The following is a 23,956-nucleotide window of genomic DNA, read 5'->3' as shown; positions in this document are numbered from 1 at the left end:
TTCTTCGTCTTGTAATCCTTCACACCTTCATTATTTTGTTGATGTGTGCTTTTTTTGTTCCTTCAGTGTCATCAAAACTATGCACAGTCTTGGCCTCTTTAATAACAATTCCTTTTCTGATAGCCTAGCATGAACCCCTAATGAAGCAATCATACTGCAGACTGCATACTCAGGGCCAAGCTAAAACTAGAGGTTCTATTTCTCTGATTTAGAATTTCATTAATCTAGTTAAAAAATTTTCATCATTGCTACATTAGTAACATTGTGCTAACTTCCTTATTCCATGGAAAAAAATATCTGTACATGTTTCCAATAAAATTGCTTTACTGATATAGCAAACATAATTTAAATTTTATTTATTCACCTCAATAGACATTTTTTGTTTGTTTTGCCAATATTTTTGCAATTAACAATATGTTTTCCTTTTGAATTATATTTCTTATTAATGCTTACTTATAAAAGACTTAATGTCTTTCCTTCTTAGAGTGATACTCCCTTATTGTACTTCAAAAATTTTAGAATTAAGCACAGATTTCCCCAATAATGAAAAGGACATTGTCCCTTTATTTACATTTCTTCTTTCAATTTGCTCACATTTAAGGACCCTCAAAGCTATATAAGGAGGTAAGCTTTCACAGTGAAATATATTTTTCTTTTATATAATTACATTTGTGAGCTGACAGAGAGGTAAGTTATGAAGCGTTTGTTGCTCTATGCTTAGGGGGCTTTGCAGCAAATGTCGAAAACAGAGATGTAAATTATTATTGTCTCTGCACATATATGAAAATAGATATTTTAGGAGATTGAGAATCTCACTCAAGTGGGTAGAAACAGGACTTTGAAATAACAACAGGCATTGATGCATATACTGGACTCTCAACCAATGTGCTCTAACACCTTCAAACTCATTCCAATTAATAAGTAGGAAACTGTAATTTCTGGGTTAGGAGGAGAGCTGTAGTTCTTGATAAAAGGAGAGAATGAGAGGCAAGGACTAACAAAATTAGATATGATGCAAGAGGTTAGATTGCATAAAGTAATCCAGTTAGGCTATGTTAAGCACAGTCATAAGCTTTGAAGAATTGGTAGTCATTACCTTTTATTTTAAGAGCTGACACTAAGAAGTCCAGATAAAGCAAATAAGTAAATATAATTATACATGAGTAGCAGTAATTCATTGTTCCTCTCATTTTTGTGTTCACTGTGAGTTAAAGTAAGGAGATTTTCCTGATAAATGTCAAGTGAAAATATCTGATACACATTAAATTCTTCATCTTTCCTGTTTGCTAAAAATTTGTTTCCAAATTCTATGCCTTCAAAATGAGCTCCTTCTTAAGCCATGCCCCCAAAAGCACAGAAACTCATAGTGGGTCATTTTATACAGATGGACTCAGTTGCTCCTTTGGGGAATAAAATAGATTTCACACTGGGTTTGGATACTCAGAGGCTTTTTTTTTCCCACAACAGTTAATTTTGAAAAACTATTGAGATGCTTTTTTCCCAAAATTTCCTTTGTTCACTTGAGTTCCCATTCATATTGGTTCCATATTACAGACTTGGGTATATTATTACATTACCTCTATTTCCCCTAGGCCTATAAAAACAAATATTGCCAAATCTCTTTTAATATATCAAGGCTACTTATTTTTCCCATTACCTACCAACTCTGATCTCTCTTTTAAGCATTTCACAGAGGTATGAAAAGAGTTACAAAATGGAAACATTGAAGGCAATAAGTTATTTCAAGGATGAATCTCACTTAAAGGATAAAAAGCCAAGTAATTCATATTCTGATTACATATTGAGTAGACAACCTGCTGGGATATTAGAAGTTTCTTTATTTAAAAAAAGAAGACTCGGTAAGATTGATTATGTACTTCTCCTAGGGTACCTCTGAGGGCTTTCCGATTACCTGGAGTAAGAGTCTGGCAAACTTTTTCTGTAAAGGGCCAGGAAGTAAATGTTTTAGAATTTCTGGCCAAATATTCTCCAGCAAAACTATTCAATTCTATTGCTGTAGTAGGAAAGCAGTTGTAGATGATGTACAAATAAAGAGCATGCCTGTGTTTCAATGAAACTGTATTCATAATTACAGGGACTGGCAGGATTTGACTCTCTGGCTATAGTTTGCTGACTTCAAACCTAGATGATAAAATTAGAAACAATTAATGGACATACAAATTTTTTAAAATGTGACCTTTTTTTGCCTCATCTTATGCTAATTTTTCACACACTCTGTATTCTATCATTATTTAACTCTATTCTACATACTTTCGTGGCTCCATAGTATGCCACTTACTTTTTCTCTTATTATGAAAGGTCATTTTTCCTTTTTTACCCCCAAGCTGTTACATTTTTATTCATTCTTCCTGAAAGATCTAATGCATTCATAATTGGGTTCATAGGAAGTTTTCTGGGTTGACTGTCTCATATATGAGTTACTTCTTGAGTGACCGATCATCCCATTTTACTTGGGCTGAAAATCTTTCCAGCACTTGATATAGCCAGTGCTCAAACTGGCACAGTCCCAGCAAAACCAGGATGGCTGGGCACCCTAGCTGCTCCACCTTCAGCTCTCTTAAATATTTATATTTTTAAATTCTACCACAACTTCGACAATATTGAATTATAACGCACATACTTTATTTCCTACTGATTTTAATAATAGTAAACTCTGTAACAGAAGAACCAGGTATGATTCACCTTTTATTGTATATATACACACATATATATATGTGTGTGTATGTATACGTGTATGTAAATGGCATTACAACAAAGTTGAGAGAAAGGATAGAAGGAAGAAAGAAGGGAGAATAGAAAAAGGGAGGAAGAAAATAATATCTTTTAGTAAATAAACTATAAATGAAATAATAAAATGTATTTTGCTTCAATAACCAAATAAAACATAGCAAAATTATAAAAGTGTTTTAAACTTGTAAATCTAAAGAAATATTTTGTAAGAAACAATTTACTTTTTTACTACTTTTTAATATAAGAAATAGAAGTATCATTGACAGAAGAATATGAAAATGTACTATTTCTTGATTTTTACATGAACATAAATCATAAATATTAAATAAATACTAGTCTTATTGCTTGCCTACTAGAATTTGAAGCTCAAAATTCCCACCCCTAAAATACTTTTACCCAAAGATTAAAACATGATTCAGGAGATAAATGTTTAAATGCAACATGAGCTGTTTTACAAAATTTGAACAACAGAAAACTTGTTAGGTTAAATGCCTTATCAATGAAGCACATTATATAGCACTGCAACTTTAAGGAATAATAGACCTCAGACGTGTCTTAGAAATTGAAAAGATAGAAATAATGCACATCACTTGATCTAGAGAAAAACAAGTGATCAAGGAAATAAACTGAATTGCAAGCCACACCTCAGGTGATGTAATCAGAGGGCTACCTGATGCCCTGAAGACTCACGTGGAGTTTCCTGGAGAATTAAGTCATGGTTGACTTTGCAAAGTCCATCAACTTTACTCATTATGGGCATAATAGGTTTGGTGGAAAGCAAGCTCAGTAGGAAAATTAAATTAAAAATTTAAGCTTCCTTGTTTGAGTCTCTTCTAATTAAGAAAATAATCTAATCGGATTTCTACATTACAACAGTCTTGAATAAACTTGAAGTAAATTAGTGTGGTTTGCCACATCTACCACTGAGGGACTATCAAAGCAGCTCTGCAGGTGTTAGTTCACATGCAGAGGAACTTAGACAACCTTCAACCACACTCGCAGATCTTGTGACACTACTGACTACTATGGAAGCCTGGGCTTAGACAAGAAAGGCCTGGACTCTGGTACTTGCTGTAGCGTGGGAGCATCTGACGCTTAGGCAGTGGCTGTGGCTCTAGCTAAGGAGGTCTTGGCTGTTGTTCTGGCTCCAGGAGATGTGGATTTGACTTCTACTGAAAAATTTGTTCATGTTTCTTGACCCTAGAAACAGAAAGCTCAATTTCTAGATCCTTTAATCTAAGGGGTTTTCTAGTAAATTCTTTTTGGATTCTATAAAAGCCTACATAATCCTAATTGGAAAATTCCACAAGAACTAGGAGTGGCAACAGCTGCAGTCGCAACAGAGTGAAAAGCATGATTGTGGATCCTATAGTCAAAACTCATATTTATCTCAGAATCCTTAAATTACTAATATGTAGTTATTGATTCCATCTCTGTAGTGATGTTTCATTAAAGCTTTTAATGAAATCGTAAGTTCACCCCTCTCCCCACTGATGAAAAATAAAGAACATTCCCAATTGGAAAATTAAATTTCCCATTTGGAGTGGGATTCTTTTTCCCCCCAGAGTTACTTCCTTGGACATCATTCTTTCAAGTGATTGAGGCAAGATATTCCAAGGAATATTTGGACTTTGCTTATTTGATAGAACTTAATTTTTTAAAAGAGTTACAGATTAAGAGTGCTAAACATTTCATGTGTTTGGAATAGAAGTAAGTAATATTGACTCTTACAAATGCACTTCAGGTTTCAGGTTATCCTTCTTTTCAGTGTTAAATAAGGGTAAATAGAAAAATTGTGGCACTAAAAGAATTCCAGTTTTGGTGCATTCTTAGCAGAGTTAGAGAAACTTTGTTAAAGAAAATGTTCTTCCTTAGGAAGTTAGAAGCTTAAAGAGTAGGAAAGAAGACATAAGCTCTTGCATTTGGATGAAGGCTTACTATTCTAGGAATGTGTATTAGTCCATTCTCATGCTGTCAGTAAAGACATACCCAAGACTGTGTAATTTACAAAGGAAAGAGGTTTAATGGATTCACAGTTCCACATGGCTGGGAGACCTTAAAATCATGGCAGAAGATGAAGGAAGAGCAAAGGGATGTCTTACATGGCGGCAGGCAAGAGAGCTTGTGCAGGGGAACTTCTTTTTTTTTTTTTTTTTTTTTTTTGAGACGGAGTCTTGCTCTGTCACCCAGGCTGGAGTGCAGTGGCACAATCTCGGCTCACTGCAAGCTCCACCTCCCGGGTTCACGCCATTCTCCTGCCTCAGCCTCTCCGAGTAGCTGGGACTACAGGCGCCCACCACGACGCCCAGCTAATTTTTTGTATTTTTAGCAGAGACGGGGTTTCACCGTGGTCTCGATCTCCTGACCTCGTGATTCGCCCACCTCGGCCTCCCAAAGTGCTGGGATTACAAGCTTGAGCCACCGCGCCCGGCCTGGGGGAACTTCTTCTCATAAAACCATCAGATCTCATGAGACTTACTCACTACCGCCTGAACAGCATGGGAAAGGCCCACCCCCATGATTCAATTACCTCCCACTTGGTCCCTGCCACGAAACATGGGAATTACGGGAGCTACAATTCAAAATAAGATTTGGGTGGAGACACAGCCAAACCATATCAGAATGTCAGAGAAAGAAAGTTCGACTTTTCCAAAGTAGAGCATTAGTGAACTTCTAGATGAAAAGCAGAAACCCCTGTGATATGGTTTGGCTGTGTCCCCACCCAAATCTCATCTTGCAATCCCATGTGTTGTGGGAGGGACCTGGTGGGAGGTAATTGAATCATGGGGGCAGGTCTTTCCTGAGCTGGTCTTGTAATAGTGAATAAGTCTCAGGAGATATGAATGTTTTAAAAAGGGGGATTTCCCTGCACAAGCTTTGTTTTCTTATCTGCTGCCATATGAGATGTGCCTTTTACCTTCTGCCATGATTGTGAGACCTCCCCAGCCACGTGGAACTGTTAAGTCCATTAAACCTCTTTCTTTTGTAAATTGCCCAGCCTCCGGTATGTCTTTATTGGCAGCATGAAAACGAATTAATACACCCTGCCTCTCAGAGTGCCAAATACACTGTTATGGTGATGTAGAATTGTGTACAGGTGTCCCTCTTTATCTGCAGTTTTGCCTTCTTTGGTTTCAGTTACTTGACAACAACTATAGCTGAAAATATTAAATGGGAAATTACAGAAATAAACAATTCATAAGTTTTAAATTGCCTGCCAATCTAAGTAGCATGATGAAATCTTGTGCAGTCCTGCTCCATCCAGCCCAGGACAGGAATCCTCTGTCCAGGGGATCCAGGCTGTAGACACTCCCCGCCTGTTAGTTACTCAAGAGCTCTTTCAATGAAGAGACCAACTGTGAGCATATCACAGTGCTTGCATTCAAGTGACTCTTACTTTACTTCATAATATCCCCAAAGTACAAGAATCCTGATGCTGGCATATTGCTACAATTGTTCTATTTTATTATTAGTTACTGTTGTTAATCTCTCACTATGCCTAATTTATAAGTGAAACTTTATCATAAGTTTGCATGTATAGGAAAAGAAACATAGGATATATAGATTTCAGTATTATCTGTGGTTTCAGGCATCCACTGGGGATCTTGGAACATATACCCTGTGGATAAGAGGGAGGGGAATTCTCTATATAATCAAATCAAATAAATCACATTCATTCACTCAGAAAGACATATTGAACACATACTTTAGGTTGTAGGCAGTCTGTGCATAAATGAGAAATCCAATACACACTCTACTATATCTACTTATTTGGTGTTTAGAGATAAGTAGTAGATGCTGACATGTCTCAAATACTCACAACAAAACATGATATAATCAATGAAGAAAGGTAGAGAAGACGAATGAGTTTGAAATGGGTGTTAAATTGACACTAAGGAATTTTTTTTCTAAAAGTAAAATCACGATATCGTTTGTGCTGTGAGCACAAAATATACCAGTACGTAAATTCAGAGTTACCACAGCTTGCTATCTGGCCATCTGCTTTTTCATACATGCTTAAGATATTCCACCAGGGAAAAAAATTCAAAATAACATTTTAAAGCATGGTATCATGAGCCCCTCAAAGACATGAAAAATACAACATCTGAACTCACAATGAATATGTTATAAATAGTAATAAAACTTAAGAGCACTAGTTGGGAAGTATTAATTGTTTTGCCAAAGCAAGCCAAGGGTTTAATAGACATGAGGCCCCCTCCTTACATACAGAGAAACAAATCACTGAGATTGTTTCATGTGTACTCTTTGTTAAAAATTTATATAGAGAGTATCTAAGACTTGTCACACTATCACTAAAGATGTTTAAGTATCTTTTAGTATCAGACTTCAACTCTAAACAACGGGCTATTCTGGCATTGATGTTGGAGAGCTGGGGTCTGGCTTTGGTGACTTTGATGCCCAGTGCTATTGCAATGTCTGTGGATGTGGCAGATTCTGCAGAGCAGGTTATGGATATGACTCTGGGTATGGTGGTTATGGATACAATGCTGCCACCCAAATTGTTATGGAAGATACTGGGCCTCTGCTTTCTACTTGGAGTTGGGACCTAAGATTCTTGGGAAAATGATCCAATAACAAAATACAACTCTTCAAATGTTGTGTCCTATCAAATATGTCCCCTGCTCATAGCAGGCAGGGAAGATGAATTACTGGCTTTACAAGCTTGTTGGCATAAGATTCAAGGGCTGTCTGTGTATATCCAGCTGTTCAATAGCAATTTGTATTTATTCTATAAATACTGCCATATATTTTTCTACAACACTTATTTCTCCTTTCATTCTCAAAGGAATTTGTCATCTGGATTTTCTGTGGTGTATTTTACATTGGGAAATGCCTCTATAATCATTTTCCAATAGATGTGTTTAATGTGACATTGCAATATGGTCTTAACTTTAGTCATATATCTTAATAAGTTTCTCCTATTTTATGATATTTGAAATGAAGGCAACTGTTTTTTTTCTCGAGGATACCATTTATTCCTATTGTTAAATGAACAAAAATCAAATATCATAGATTGAGTTTGAAGGAGAGACATAGCTGGTCTCTCCCAGTTGCTATTCTTCTTCTCCCAGATTTCCAGTCCCAAGGAGGCTTATCAATCTTCACTGAAGGTACTTATTTGACAGTAAATATGACTTAAATGACTTTTTGAGTTCTTAATCAAAATTTATGTTGGTGCGAACTCTAATTTATGGCAATAATATTTAGGTGCTAAAATCCCTGGATTGGAATAATAAATAGTCTTGATCACAACTTTGTTTGGTCACTTGACCTCTGGTTACATTAATTATTCTGAATGACTGAAGGGAAATTTATATCAAGGAGCTATGTGAAGCTTCATATTACACCACAAAACCAGAGTCTACTAACCCTATCACACATTCCCTACTATTGATTCTGTTTTGACTAGCTGCCTTGGTGAGTCATTCGTAGGGTGAGGATAATGTAATCTGCTCATTAGCCAGCACTTTTGGGGACTGCTTTCCTTTCCCATGGACTCTTGTTATTTTCACTGTTTTATTGCTTTAAATTAAGCATGTTAACAGAATGTATTGAAGTATGATACTATGTACCAAAACCTTGGATTTACTCTTTTGGGAATCTAACAGAAAGTCATAATTTCAATTCAGGCATTATCATTGTAAATGAGTTGAAAATTGCACTAATGCATGTTAGAAACATTTTGAAATTAACCTGATGGGAAATTTTATATAAATCATGATTAATCTAAATCATAGATTACTAATTAAAAAAATACCTTTTATTTTTTTCATTTTAGCACTTCTAATGGGAGAGTAGTGTTATTCAACTGTGGGGTTTTTTTGTTGTTGTTTTTGTGTGTAGGGGGGACAGAGTCTTGTGCTGTTGCCCAGGCTGGAGTGCAGTGGTGCAATCTCAGCTCACTGCAACCTCTGCTTCTGGGTTCAAGCAATTCTCCTGCCTCCCAAGTAGCTGGGATTACAGGCGCACGCCACCATGCCTGTTTTTTTTTTTTTTTTTTATTTTTTAATTTTTTGGTAGAGACAGGGTTTCACGATGTTGGCCTGGCTGGTCTCGAACTCCTGGCCATGTGATCCGCCGGCTTCGGCCTCCCGAAGTGCCGGGATTACAGGTGTGAGTCACCGTGCCTAGAATTAAAAATGTGGTTTTAATTCACATTTTCCTAATAATTCTGGTAAGTAATGATGTTAGACACTTTTTATTTATTGGATATTTGCACATCTTGCTTTCAATGAGCCCAAATCATTGGGATGCTTTTCTATTGACATTTAGGTTGTAGGAGATCTTTACAGGTGATATCTGTATCTATATCTATATCAATTTATATACTCTTAGTTTTTTATTCTCCTAATCTGTGTTTTGCTGTTAATAAAATTCATTTCACAATGTTTTATTTTATAGCCAGTGCCTTCAGTGTCCTATAAAATTCTAGAAGCTTAGCAGTTTAGCTATCATGCTCAGATCTATAATACATTTTGAATTAATTTCTGGGTATACTATTAAGTAGTTATTAAGGCTATTTTTTCCTTGTTCCATGTTAATATTTCATTATTTTAGCACCATTTGATGAAGTCTTTTTTTTTTGCTTCAGAGTCTTTGTAGAAAAAAGTCTATTTCTAGACTCTAATTTTTCCCATCGATCTATTTGTGTATCCTCACGTCGATACTGCACTCTCTTGATAATTCTAGTATAATCAGTCTTGACATCAGTTAATATAAGTTGTCAAACTGTTATTTTTTAAAGATTGCATTGTGTATTCTATGTCCTTTGGATTTCTTTATACATTTTAGAATATTTTGTAAATATAAAGGCAGTTTGATTATGATTTTGCTAAATATATAATTTGAGAATATTTAGTCTGTTGTCAATACGTAGACATGATATACCCTCATTTTAACAGTTCTTATGAATTTCTTCAAGAATTAATTTGTAATTATCAAGGAATAGGTCTTTGTTACATTTACCTGTATTTTATGTTGTCTGAAACTATTGCTAATATTTTTGCATTTTATTTTCCAATTTTTCATTTATTATTGCATCTTGAATTTGTAGATTGAGAAAAAAACTGTGTAAAATTACTATTATTTCTTTTAAAACAGTTGCTAGAATTCACCATGTTGACCTGCAGTTTTCTTTGTTAGAAGTCTGCCTTTCTTTTTTTTTTATTTTTTTTTTATTTTTTGAGATAGTATCTCACTCGCTCTGTCACCCAGGCTGGAGCTCAGTGGCCTCATCATGGCCCACTGAAACCTCTGCCTCCCAGGGGCATTATTTCCCATTCTTCTGCCTCAGCCTCCCACGTAGCTGGGTTTACAGATGTGCGCCACCACATTCAGCTAATTTTTGTATGTTTTAGTAGAGACAGGTTTCACCATGTTGGTCAGGCTGGTCTCAAACTCTGGACCTCAAGTGATCCACCCGCCTTGGCCTCCCAAAGTGCTGTGATTACAGAGGTGAGCCACCATACCTGGCCTGCCTTTCTTGTTTTTACATAAATTTAATTTTTTTAAGAGATGTACTACTTTACAATTCTTTGTTTCTACTTGTGTTAGTTTTAGTTAACTTTTATTTTGAGGAATTTGTTGACTCCTTCCATGCAGTTTGAGTGTATTTTGGTGCAGAAACCAGTAGAGAATATTTAATTCCTATCTTATTTGGCATTAGTAAAGACTTCAGAAAATCAGGCTAGTTTATATTCTGTTGTATTAGTCTTGCCTGGGGTAGGGCCAGCACTAATGTTTTGGTTGACTTGGAATTGTGCTTGTAACTAGAGTTTTGATATATCTCACTGGAATCCAAAATTGAGATAATAGAATAAAGTCAGAACATGAAATGTTTTGTGACTTTTTATATCACCCTAATTATCTCAGTGCTGTGTGGTGATCTCTTCCCTGGAAAACTTCAAATACATCCCAAGTTATTATGCAATATGTTCTCAAAAATGAAATGTGGATACCAGGCTGTGGAATATCAGATGTCCATTGGTATCATGTGTAAACCCTTAACAAAGAAAAATATATATTTAATCTGGTACAAAAAACATGAGAGACACTTTTAACAAGATGGCTTCCATGTGGACTCAAACTGCACAGAAGTCAAGTAAAATTTGTTTGTATATTAATATTGTAACTACCTGACATTTAAGTGATTGGAGTTTTGAAAGAGGCATGGATTTAAGGTAAAATTAGGGCCCTGCTTATCTCAAATGATAAGGCGTAGTCATGAACATGAGAAATTACAGAAAGCATATGCAGGAAAGAAGTATCACCTTGATGACGATGTCATACAGCTGCTCGACTGGGTTATAAAGATGCCTGGAAGCCTACATTAGGTGAAGATTATGTGTGTCCTGATGTAAGAATAGTCTTTGAAACTGCAAATAACATTTCTCATTATAGACACAATTTAATCAGGGAAATCATAATTGAACTAGAAATTAATTTAAAAGTTATATTGCAGTGGAAAGTAACTCCATGCATGCTAAACAAAACAGAGAGCCAGTAATATTTGTTTCATGTAATTTCTCCTGAGTAATGAAAATGAGGTAAATCTGAATAATTCACCACATCCATAACATAGGATATAAAACCTCTGCACAGGTGTGGAGATTCATACTTAGAAAGCACACCATCAATAGCAAACCAAGCCTTTAACTCCTAACCCCGTGAATTACTAAGGTAACTATTACAGAGGTCTGGGCTAAGGCTGCGGAGGCTTTGGTGGTCTGGGACATGGCTGTGGCTGTAGATGTGGTAGCACCGTAGACCAGAGTATAGCTGTGGCTGTGGAGGCTATTATAGATACGGCTGCGGCCGCTCATCCTGTTATGGAAGATATGGATTCTTTAGCTTCTATCAAAACTCTTCCTTATCAATCTAGTATTTGATTCCATGAGTGAACTTGATAAGGCTGATTTCAATCATTGGACCTGCCTTTCAAAATTATGCCAAGTCTATTTGTTCAAATTAATTAGCACCTAAGACTTTCAGTACATTTATAATTATACAAGTTTGTCTCCATCATATCTCCTGGATTTCTTTAATGAAGTCTCTTGAGACACAGCAAATATAGCTTTTGTTTAATTCATTTGGCTCAATTATATATGTTACTAAGTATAAATACTACTCAACTTTCAATGTGAACACTAAAACACTGTGTATTAAATATTTATTTCACACATTAATAGATATATGAAAAGGACAATAACTTTAGACTGAGTTGAATGACGATTCCTTGAATATATGTAACTTTTTTGGAGAGTGTCACTCTGTTGCCCAAGCTAGAGTGCAGTGGTGCGATCTCAGCTCACTGCAGCCTCTGCCTTCAAGGTTCAAGCAATTCTCGTGCCTCAGCCTTCCTAGTAGCTGGGATTACAGGCGTGTGCCACCACAGCTGGCTAATTTTTGTATTTTTGCCGTAGAGATGGGGTTTCACCATGTTAGCCAGGCTGGTCTTGAACTCCTGGCCTCAAGTTATCTGCCCACTTCAGCCTCCAAAAGTGTTGGGATTAAAGGTATGAGCCACTGTGCCTGGCTAAATATAAGTGATTTTTATTTCCTAGCTTTTATTTAGATAATTTTTAGATTTAAATTCAACAACAATAAAAATTTCAACTCCAACATTTTGGAACTATATGTTTATGGTAACAAATAAAAGGGATTTACATGGTTTTAATTCTATACAATTATATTTATCAATGCAGTCCAAATATATAAGTAATCCATTTCTTCTTTCAAAATGTGTTGCTTCTTCAGCCCTTTTGTGGTAAGAAAGGAAGAGTGCTAGAACAAAATGTTTCTCTAAGCTTCTAGGAAGGAAAATATATGTTTCATGGCTTTCTTGATTCTATAAAATCTTCTTTGATCTATTCTCTATTGCCTGTCATTTAACTTAGAATTATGAAAATGGTTGTGTTATAAAGTTACTAAAAGTTTTTCAAATTAGGTGATTAAAATATATGTAGTATTAAAAATAATTGTTTTAATTATTTTTTTATGTCACAGTTCCTCTGTGGCATTCAATGATATGCTTTCTTTTTACAATCATCATCATCCTCATGACACTAAAGCTTTTTACAATTGCAAATAGAAAATAAACAGCCGGATATGATCAAGAAATGGGTTCCTCTGCATTTTGCAGCTTTAATTGATGAGAATCATCATTCATCCAAGACTTATTGTTTTGTTTTGTTTTGGCAAAGTAGATTTTTAATCAATTACCACTCACCAGAAAGCAATTCTTTCTTTTTTTAAAAATTCTACTTTAAGTTCTAGGATACATGCGCAGAATGTGCAGGATATGCCATGGTGGTTTTCAGCACCTATCAACCTGTCATCTAGGTCTTAAGCCCCACATGCATTAGGTATTTGTCCTAATGCTATCCCTCCCCTTTCCTCCCACCCCCTGACAGGCCCCTGTGTGTGGCTTCCCTCCCTGTGTCCATGTGTTCTCATTGCTCAACCCCCACTTGTGAGTGAGAACATGCAGTGTTTGGTTTTCTGCTCCTGTGTTAGTTTGCTGAGAATAATGGCTTTTGGCTTCATCCATGTCGCTGGAAAGGACATGATCTCATTATTTTTTATGGCTGCATAATATTCCATGGTGTATATGTGCCACACTTTCTTTATCCAGTCTATCATTGATGGGCATTTGGATTGGTCCCAAGTCTTTGCCATTAACTAGTGCTGCAATAAACATACATGTGCACGTGTCTTTATAGTAGAATGATTTATAATCCCTTGGGTATATACCCAGTAATGGGATTGCTGGGTCAAATGGTGTTACTGGTTCTAGTTCCTTGAAGAATCACCACACTGTTTTCCACAATGATTGAACTACTTTACACTCTCACCAACAGTGTAAAAGTGTTCCTATTTCTCCACATCCTCGCCAGCATCTATTGTTTCCTGACTTTTTAATAATCGCCATTTTGACTGGTGTGAGGTGGTATCTCATAATGGTTTTCATATGCATTTCTCTAATGATAAGTGATGATGAGCTTTTTGTCATATGTTTGTTGGCTGCATAAATGTCTTCTTTGGAGAAGTGTCTGTTCATAACCTTTGCCCACTTTTTAATGGGGCTGTTTGGTTTTTTTTCTTGTAAATTTGTTTAAGTTACTTGTAGATTCTGGATATTAGACCTTTGTCAGATGGGTAGATTGCAAAAAATTTCTCCCATTGCCTGTTCACTCTGATTCTAGTTTATTTTGCTGTGCAGAAACTCTTTAGTTTAACTATACCCCATTTGTCAAGTTTGGCTTTTGTTGCAATTGCTTTTGGTGTTTTAGTCATGAAGTCTTTGCCCATGCCTCTGTCCTGAATGGAATTTCCTAGGTTTCCCGCTAGGCAAATAACTTAGAAGCAAGAGCAAACAAATCCAAAAGCTACAGAAGGCAGGAAATAACTAAGATCAGAGCAGAACTGAAGGAGATAGAGACACAAAAGTCCCTTGAAAAAAATCAATGAATCCAGGAGCTGATTTTATGAAAAAATTAATAAATTAGATATTCCACTAGCTAGACTAATAAGAAAAGAGAGAAGAATCAAATCGACACAATAAAAAATGATAAAGGGAATATCACCACTGATCCCACATAAAAATACAAACTACAATCAGAGAATACAATAAAAACCTCTACACAAATAAACTAAAAAATCTAGAAGAAGCGGATATATTCCTACACACATACACGCTCTCAAAACTTAACCAGGAAGAAGTTGAATCCCTGAAAAGACCAATAACAACTTCTGAAATTGCAGCAGTAATTAATAGCCTACCAACCAAAAATAGCCCAGAACCAGACTGATTCATAGCCACATTCTACCAGAGGTACAGAGAGGAGCTGGTTCCATTCCTTCTGAAATTATTCCAAACAATAGAAAAAGAAGGACTCCTCCCTAACTCATTTTATGAGGCCAGCATCATCCTGATACCAAACCTGGCAGAGACGTAACAAAAAAATAAAATTTCAGGCCAATATCCCTGATGAACATCGATGCAAAAATCCCCAATAAAATACTGACAAACTGAATCTAGCAGCACATCAAAAAGCTTATCCACCACAATCAAGTGGGCTCCATCCGTGGGATGCAAGGCTGGTTCACCATATGCAAATCAATAAACGTAATCCATCACATAAACAGAACCAATGACAAAAACCACATGATTATCTCAATAGATGCAGAAAAGGCCTTTGATAAAACTAATCATCCCTTCATGTTAAAAACTCTTAACAAACTAGGTATTGATGGAACATATCTCAAAATAAGAGCTATTTATGAAATACCTATAGCCAATATCATACCGAATGGACAAAAGGCGGAAGAACTCCCTTTGAAAACCAGCGCAAAACAAGGATGCCCTCTTTCACTGCTCCTATTTGACATAGTATTGGAAGTTCTGGCCAGGGCAGTCAGGCAAGATAAAGAAATAAAGGCTATTTAAATAGGAATAGAGGAAGTCAAATTGTCTCTGTTTGCAGATGACATGATTCTGTATTTAGAAAACCCCATCATCTCAGCCCAAAAACTCCTTAAGCTGATAAGCAACGTTAGCAAAGTTTCAACACCCAAAATCATTGTGCAAAAATCACAAGCATTCCTGAACACCAACAACAGACAAGCAGAGAGCCAAATCATGAATGAATTCCCATTCACAATTGCTGCAAAATAAATAAAATAGCTAGGAATATAACTTACAAGGGTCGTGAAGGACCTCTTCAAGGAAAACTGCAAACCAGTACTCAAGGAAACAAGAGAGGACACAAACAAATGGAAAAACATTCCATGCTCATGATAGGAAGTATCAATATCATGAAAATAGCCATACTACCCAAAGTGATTTATAGATTCACTGCTATTCCCATCAAGCTACCATTGACTTTCTTAGCAGGATTAGGAAAAAAAACTACATTAAACTTCATATGGAACCAGAAATGAGCCTGCATAGCCAAGACAATCCTAAGCAAAAAGAACAAAGCTGGAGACTTCACGCTACCTGACCTCAAACTATACTACAAGGCCACAGCAACCAAAATAGCATGGTACTGGTACCAAAACAGACGTATAGACCAATAGAACAAAATCCAGACCTCAGAAATAACACCACACATCTACAACCATCTGATCTTCAACAAATCTGACAAAAACAAGCAATGGGGAATGCATTCCCTATTTAATAATGATGCTTGGAAAACTGGCTAGCCATTTGCAGAAACTGAAACTGGACCCCTTCTTGGTGAAATTCAATAATATAAGGACAAAAGAAGTGAGAGCTGGACCAAACGATAGATTATTACAGATTGTACCATGCTGCCCCCTATAGTACAGGTGAGGAAATGTCGAACGGTTAAGTGATGCCTAGAGTTAAAATCTAAGTGTCAGAATCAAGAGCAGAAAGCAGTTCACCTGAACCTAATGCTCTAGTCCATCATTCTGATTCTCTTTCACTGTATACTTCCAAATCTGAATGCCATCTGGAAAGTTCTTGTAATAATACTGTGGATGGTTTCAATTTTAGAGCAGAGTATATGGAGACTAATTTCATCTCTTAGATTAACTATGTTTTGTTGCTGTTTTTTAAATTTTTCTTGTTAACTTTTATTTGTTATATATAATACATTTCTGAATTGCTAACTTAGCTTTACTTGAAGGCAAAAACAGAACAAATAAGCTCAATTCTCAAGATTATTTATTTTTATGAGAAATACTTGGGTTTGTTTATCCAATGTAAAGATGAAATATAAACAAACAACTCAGAAAAATCTTCTTATTTCTCTCTGTAGATGTTGTACCTTCACAGGGGAGGACAAGGTAGATAAAGTTTTGTAATTTAATTAAAGGAATTTTGACCCTATAACTGAATTTCAGATGAAACTGCTCTATTCTCATACAGGTAAATATCCTCCCAGCCTGAGTAAAAGTATTAAAAGTTTGCAATTAAAAGAAGGATCAATATAATTATAATGAGAAAAAGCACTTGTGGCATTGCTGGTATAATTCAATAGTAACATATTTTTGTAACTTACATTTTTATATATTATTGGTTTGTGTCTGAGTTAAACGAAGTCTTTGGAATTTATAACAAAAGCTTTCTTTCTTTCCAGGTAAAAGTTACTACTTATCCCAAGTAAGAACATATTTTCTTCTTCCTTATCCATTATCATAAGGTTATTAAGCATATATTCCAAAGTAAACTTCCTAAAAGTGAAAAGAAGGAGAAAATATAAAACATCATTATTCTATCAACTTTGGGTCTAATCTACTATGAGTCTAACAATCTCTTTGAGCATAAAACCAATATCACTACAAATGAATATATGTCTTCATTTTACAATGGATGTTTTCATTTTACTATTTGTTCACTTCGAAAAAGGGACAAAATATTTTTCTATATATTTTATATATAAATATATAGATTTATATTTTTTATTTTAGTATTAATCATTTACTGCTTACGATCATTAATTGGTCTTGTGGAAAATTATCACATAGTCTATTTCTTTAAAACATTCTAATTCTTATTCGGCTATTGAGGTTTTCCATTTATATCTTGTTTGGTTTTATATCTCAGATGTATGCATTGTTTATGCATCCCAAACAAAAATTAGCTATTAAACACTCTTACATTATCAGGCTGATTTATATGGACAAACTGTGATATCCTTAATACAGTTATTTGTGATTTTGAGTTATTTGTGATTTTATGGCTTAAAAAGGACTCACTGAGAACTCAGCTTATTGACTGTTTCAAGTTCAGATGAGAAATAAGAATGAACCAATATTTTGATAAAAGAAATGTAGCAAATATTGGATTAAATCCTACTCTATAAATTGAAAGACTTGTTGAGCTATTTTTCTGTCTTAAAAAGGTAGCTCACTAAGGCATAGCCAGGGTTGTGCACAGATTGTGGTTGCTGTGGTAGTTACTGTCAATTTACTTAGAATTTCTTCAATAAACAATTTTTAATTCCCTAGTCTGTTGCTTAGAAGAACTGAAGCATTCCTTTTAGGAAATTTATGTTTGATAAAATACTTATAAATCTCACAAAAACTCACCAGCATGTTCAACGTCATGTAAATTAAATGAATTTTTAGTTGTCGAAGCCAAGAGAGGTGCTGCATGGAGATTAATCAAGAGTAGGCTCAATGTTGTATCTGTTTCACTAACTCAACGAAGTCAGCTGAGGAACTGTATGAAGCCCAGGGCAAATTTCTTTACATATGTTTCTCTATTCTGTGTCATTTCACCATGGTGCCTTTATTTTGAAAACTTTGAAGACAATTTCAATTTTAGGATACCTTTTAAATTTCAGAAGGCCATAGGAGTTGGAGTACATTTTTAAAAACCCATCCCCTCAAGTATTTATCTGTTGAGTTACAGTCTAATTTTACTCAAGACATTTTAAAATGTACAATTAAGTTGTTATTGACTATAGTCACCCTATTGTGCTATCAAATAGTAGGTCTTATTCATTATTTCTAAGTATTTTTGCTGGGGTGGGGAGTTGAGGATGTTTAGTAAGTACAAAAATAGAAAGAAAATAGAAAGCTTTAAAAATGGTATTTTAATGAACTATTAACAGATCAGTAGGCAGTGGTTAGAAATTACCTCAGAATAAATGAGTACAGGATAGACATAGAAGAACATCAGGATCACGCCTGTAATCCTAGCACTTTGGGAGGTCGAGGCGGGCGGATCATGAGGTCAGGAGATCAAGACCATCCTGGCTAACATGGTGAAACCCCATCTCTACTAAAAATCCAAAAAAAAAAAAAAAAAAAAATAGCCAGGCGTGGTGGCAGGCTCCTGTAGTCCCAGCTACTGGGGAGGCTGAGGCAGGAGAATGGCGTGAACCCGGGAGGCGGAGCTTGCAGTGAGCCGAGATCGTGCCACTGCACTCCAGCCTGGGCGACAGAGCGAGACTCTGTCTCAAAAAACAGAACAAAAAAAAAAAACATCAGGAAAGATGTTATAGTGAATACAAAGAGGAGGTAGAAAAAAAAAGCATTGAGATAAGTGGACGGAAGACAGAGGGAGTTGGGGAAATGTACGCAATAAACTTCTACCCGGCTGTTTCTATAGACATTAAGAAAATGGGAAGAAGAATAAAAGCTGAAATGAGAAAGGAAATAGAGGTCATATATACACTACTGAAAAAGGATAAAGAAAGAAAGTAATCGACTGGAGTGTGCAAAACAGAGGCAGATGCAATCTGCAATTTTACTAGGACTTTGAATAAAACCAATTATAAACAAGAGTTTTAGGACTTGAATGGAAAACTGAACTGCTACTCTGATAAACCTGCATAGAGGATGGATTTCGTGCCCTCAATTTCTTATGTATTTTGCAACCAAAAGGTTCTGAAGCTGGTGTGCAAAGTCAAAAATAGTATAAAAGTTATTGTGAACAAAATGCTAAAAATCAACATACACTCTCTTTTTTTTGAGTCCTTTGGCTATTGTACACAGCAGGGCATTAAAGTCATTTTGATTTCAAATATTTTTCTGTATTGTGAATATAGGCACTTTCTGAAGACCTCACCTTGATAAATAAGTTTGCTTTTTAAAACCACAGATTTAACATCTGTAAATTGAAAAAATAGCTGTAAATTTAGTTGAATATGAAGCTATCAGTTTGGAAGATGACGGACAAAGGAAATTATTCATTATAAAAGAATACCATAAAGTGTAGATGATGTAATACACCTGGTAATAGGCAACTCTGTTGAGCATTTGGAATGTGCATAGTTTGAACAGTCAGCCATTTCTTCTCATAAAAGCAAAGCAGTAAGTTCAATCGTGTCCTGAATAAGACATTAAGCAAGCTGAAATATTTTAATGAGAATGAGGGCATCTCCCTACATCAGAAGACAATAGATAAATGAGTTGTAACATCAAACATAATACAAGTAACTATAGCAAAGGAGGGTATACAGATGACTCATCACATGCTCTGTCCAGGGTATATAAGCCTCCTACACATGCTGGTGTTCACACTCACGATCTTGCCTTGAGCAGCAAACCAACTCACCACTCCTGACACCATGAACTACTACGGCAACTACTACAGAGGCCTGGGCTACGGCTACGGAGGCTTCGATGACCTGGGTTATGGCTATGGCTGCGGATGTGGCAGCTTCCGCAGACTGGGCTATGGTGGTTGCTACGGAGGCTATGGATACGGCTCTGGCTTCGGAGGCTATGGATACCGCAGCTGCCGCCCATCATGCTATGGAGGATATGGATTCTCTGGATTTTATTGAAATCCTTCTGTGACAACCTAACATGAGAGGACATAAGAAGATCACCCAAACTTGACTGTAATAACAAACAAACGAGGTCACCCTGGATCCAGCCAAGATCAAGAGCAGTTAGCATCTAAGAAGTTTAAGAATACCTGTCATTCCATAATTCTTTGCTTTATGTCTCTGGTTGTGTCTTGTACCTTTATAATTGTGGAGTTTCTCTGTTCCTTTGGGAATAAACTATGCTAACTGGAAGCAAATACATGGCTTTTATTTTTTGTTTGACTCAAAATTGTGAAGTGGTTATTTGTAATTATATCCAATGAAAAAAGAACAAACTACTATACATATAGAAGTATATTATATATAATAAAATAATTTTGTATATACGTGCACCTATCTATATAGCTGTAGGCATGTGCATGCATGTATATAGGCTGACCCTTGAATAATGTAGGGGTTAGTGGTACTGATTCCCCCATGCAGTTGAAAATCCACATATAACTTTTGACTCTCCAGAAACCTAAATACTGGTAGCCAATTGTTGACTGGAAGCCACACTGATAACATAAACAGTTGATTAACACATACTTTGTATTTTATATGCATTATACACTGTATCCTTACAATAAAGTAAATAAGAGAAAAGAAAATGTTATTAAAATAATAAGGAAGAGAATTTATATTTACTGTTAAGTGGAAGCAGCTCATCATAAAGGCCTTTATCCTCATTGTCTTCACATTGAATAGGCTGAGGAGGAGGAGGAACGGGGACGATGGTCTTGCTGTTTCAGGAGTGGCAGAGGTAGAACAAAATCTGAGTAAAAGTGGATTCACTCAGTCCAAGCCCATGTTGTCCAAAGGTAAACTGTACATGCGCAAATGAAAACCATAACACTCAATTCAAAAGAAGCTTTTTTCTTTGGAACTCTGCGCCATATTGACCATATCTTTTTCATTTCAATGCTTTCAGTGAGATCATGTTAGTGTTTAAATTCAGCCCTGAAATACCAACTTCATAAACTTTCAAATCTGAATGGAGATCCACATGAAGAGTATGTACTTCTATAGTTTGTTTAAAATATATGTGTATTTGGCCCTTTTAATGGTAAGAAAAGTAATGATAAGACAAAGTATATATCTGAATATACACTGAAAAAGAATTTCTTTTTGTGACTCTCTATCATGTTTTATTCCTGGTCCATCATGGTGTGACACGAAGTTGTTCTTTCATATTATCAGCACATTTAAATATTTTGCAATACACCAAGGAAATATAGAAATCACTGCCATCACTTGTGAAGTAATTCATATTAAGGCAGTGACTGATCTGAAGCATTATACACTCTAGCCAAGTCTCTTTTAACCTCCAACAAGCAAACGTGGGCCTTTCCCTGTTGGTATGTCAAATAAGTATTTGCCCATGAAAAATATGTAATAACGTATCATTATGTTTCAAGAATAATATATTTCAGTACTGAAACAAAAGTGAATGTCTTTTGTTTGAGTCATGCAAATTCAAAAATGCCAGGAAAATAATATAAAAGAACTGTGGAGTGTGCAGGGGTACTACTATAAACTTTTTCCAGTGCTTACGCTAATACCATCTCGAATGGGAAAAGATCTCCAAAAAGTGAAATCATTTGCTAAGGATCAAAAATGGCATGACAAGGAGAGCCCAGACCAGAACTCAGTTTTACTGATATCAGGCATTCTACTTCCCCATGCTCACTGTTCCATTCATTTTTTACTTCTCTTCTTGTGTGTTGTCACATGAAGCATCTTGAAGGCTCTGGTCATGTGCGTCTGAAGAGTATAATTATCATGGCCAAATGACCACCTCTATTTAATTTCATTTGTAAACACTCTGTTGTAGAATCTTGAACTTAGCAATTTTTTTTTCAACTTATAAACATAAACTTCTTTTTTTCATTTTATTTTATTATTATACTTTAGGTTTTAGGGTACATGTGCACAATGTGCAGGTTTGTTACATATGTATCCATGTGCCGTGTTGGTTTGCTGCACCCATTAACTCGTCATTTAGCATTAGGTGTATCTCCTAATGCTGTCCCTCCCCCCTCCCCCCAACCCACAACAGTCCCTGGAGTGTGATGTTCCCCTTCCTGTGTCTATGAGTTCTCATTGTTCAGTTCCCACCTATGAGTGAGAACATGCGGTGTTTGGTTTTTTGTCCTTGCGATAGTTTACTGAGAATGATGGTTTCCAGTTTCATCCATGTCCCTACAAAGGACATGAACTCATCATTTTTTATGGCTGCATAGTATTCCATGGTGTATATGTGCCACATTTTCTTAATCTAGTCTATCATTGTTGGACATTTGGGTTGGTTCCAAGTCTTTGCTATTGTGAATAGTGCCGCAATAAACATAGGTGTGCATGTGTCTTTATAGCAGCATGATTTATAGTCCTTTGGTTATATACCCAGTAATGGGATGGCTTGGTCAAATGGTATTTCTAGTTCTACATCCCTGAGGAATCGCCACACTGACTTCCACAATGGTTGAACTAGTTTACAGTCCCACCAACAGTGTAAAAGTGTTCCTATTTCTCCACATCCTCTCCAGCACCTGTTGTTTCCTGACTTTTCAATGATGGCCATTCTAACTGGTATGAGATGGTATCTCATTGTGGTTTTGATTTGCATTTCTCTGATGGCCAATGATGATGAGCATTTTTTCATGTGTTTTTTGGCTACATAAATATCTTCTTTTGAGCAGTGTCTGTTCATGTCCTTCGCCCACTTTTTGATGGGGTTGTTTGTTTTTTTCTTGTAAATTTGTTTGAGTTCGTTGTAGATTCTGGATATTAGCCCTTTGTCAGATGAGTAGGTTGCAAAAATTTTCTCCCATTCTGTAGGTTGTCTGTACACTCTGATGGTAGTTTCTTTTGCTGTGCAGAAGCTCTTTAGTTTAATTAGATCCCATTTGTCAATTTTAGCTTTTGTTGCCATTGCTTTTGGTGTTTTAGACATGAAGTCCTTGCCCATGCCTATGTCCTGAATGGTATTGCCTAGGTTTTCTTCTAGGGTTTTTATGGTTTTAGGTGGAGCCTACAGAGGCAGGCAGGCCTCCTTGAGCTGTGGTGGGCTCCACCCAGTTCGAGCTTCCTGGCTGCTTTGTTTACCTACGCAAGCCTGAGCAATGGCAGGTCCCCCTCCCCCAGCCTCGCTGCCGCCTTGCAGTTTGATCTCAGACTGCTGTGCGAGACTCCATGGGCATAGGACCCTCCAAGCCAGGTGCGGGACACAATCTCCTGGTGTGCCGTTTTCCAGGCCCGTTGGAAAAGTGCAGTATTAGGGTGGGACTGACCCGATTTTCCAGGTGCCGTCTGTTACCGCTTGCTTTGACTAGGAAAGGGAACTCCCTGATCCCTTGCGCTTCCCGAGTGAGGCAATGCCTCGCCCTGCTTTGGCTCGCACAGTGCGCTGCACCAACTGTCCTGCACCCACTGTTTGGCACTCCCTAGTGAGATGAACCCAGTACCTCAAACAGAAACGCAGAAATCACCCGTCTTCTGTGTCGCTCAGGCTGGGAGCTGTAGACCGGAGCTGTTCCTATTCGGCCATCTTGGCTCCACCTAGAACAGGTTTTAAAGAAAACAGACCAAAGTTTTAAATAACAATGTGAGAGGTAGTCAAAATTTTTTAAATTAGGACCAAAAACATTAAACAAAAAGATTTTAAAATGGGAGTTTACTATATTATTGCATTTGATTTATGTATAGACGCCATTTTAAGATGAAAAAATCTACATAATGGATGAAAATATTTTTAATACATAAATCTGAAAAAAAGCACTCGTGCCTAAATACATAAAGATCACCTGAGAATCAATAATAAAATATTACTAGCTCAATTAAAAGTGACCAAAATACTTCAACAGTTACTTCAAAAAAAATCCAAATGGCCTATA

At 36.3% G+C, this 23,956-nt stretch overlaps 1 protein-coding gene across 1 annotated transcript; it reads left to right on the top strand.

The window, feature by feature from the left end:
- Positions 1-19,713: 19,713 nt before the first annotated feature.
- Positions 19,714-20,244, top strand: LOC115833162 (keratin-associated protein 19-5). Its single transcript, XM_030806317.1, has one exon. It carries the CDS (start codon positions 19,821-19,823, stop codon positions 20,037-20,039), a length of 219 nt encoding a protein of 72 aa, XP_030662177.1. The 5' UTR covers positions 19,714-19,820; the 3' UTR covers positions 20,040-20,244.
- The last annotated feature ends 3,712 nt before the right edge of the window (positions 20,245-23,956 follow it).

This window comes from Nomascus leucogenys, chromosome 25, assembly GCF_006542625.1.
Source record: "Nomascus leucogenys isolate Asia chromosome 25, Asia_NLE_v1, whole genome shotgun sequence".
NCBI classification, from domain to species: Eukaryota; Metazoa; Chordata; class Mammalia; order Primates; family Hylobatidae; genus Nomascus; species Nomascus leucogenys.
This window is presented reverse-complemented; position numbering and strand designations above follow the sequence as displayed.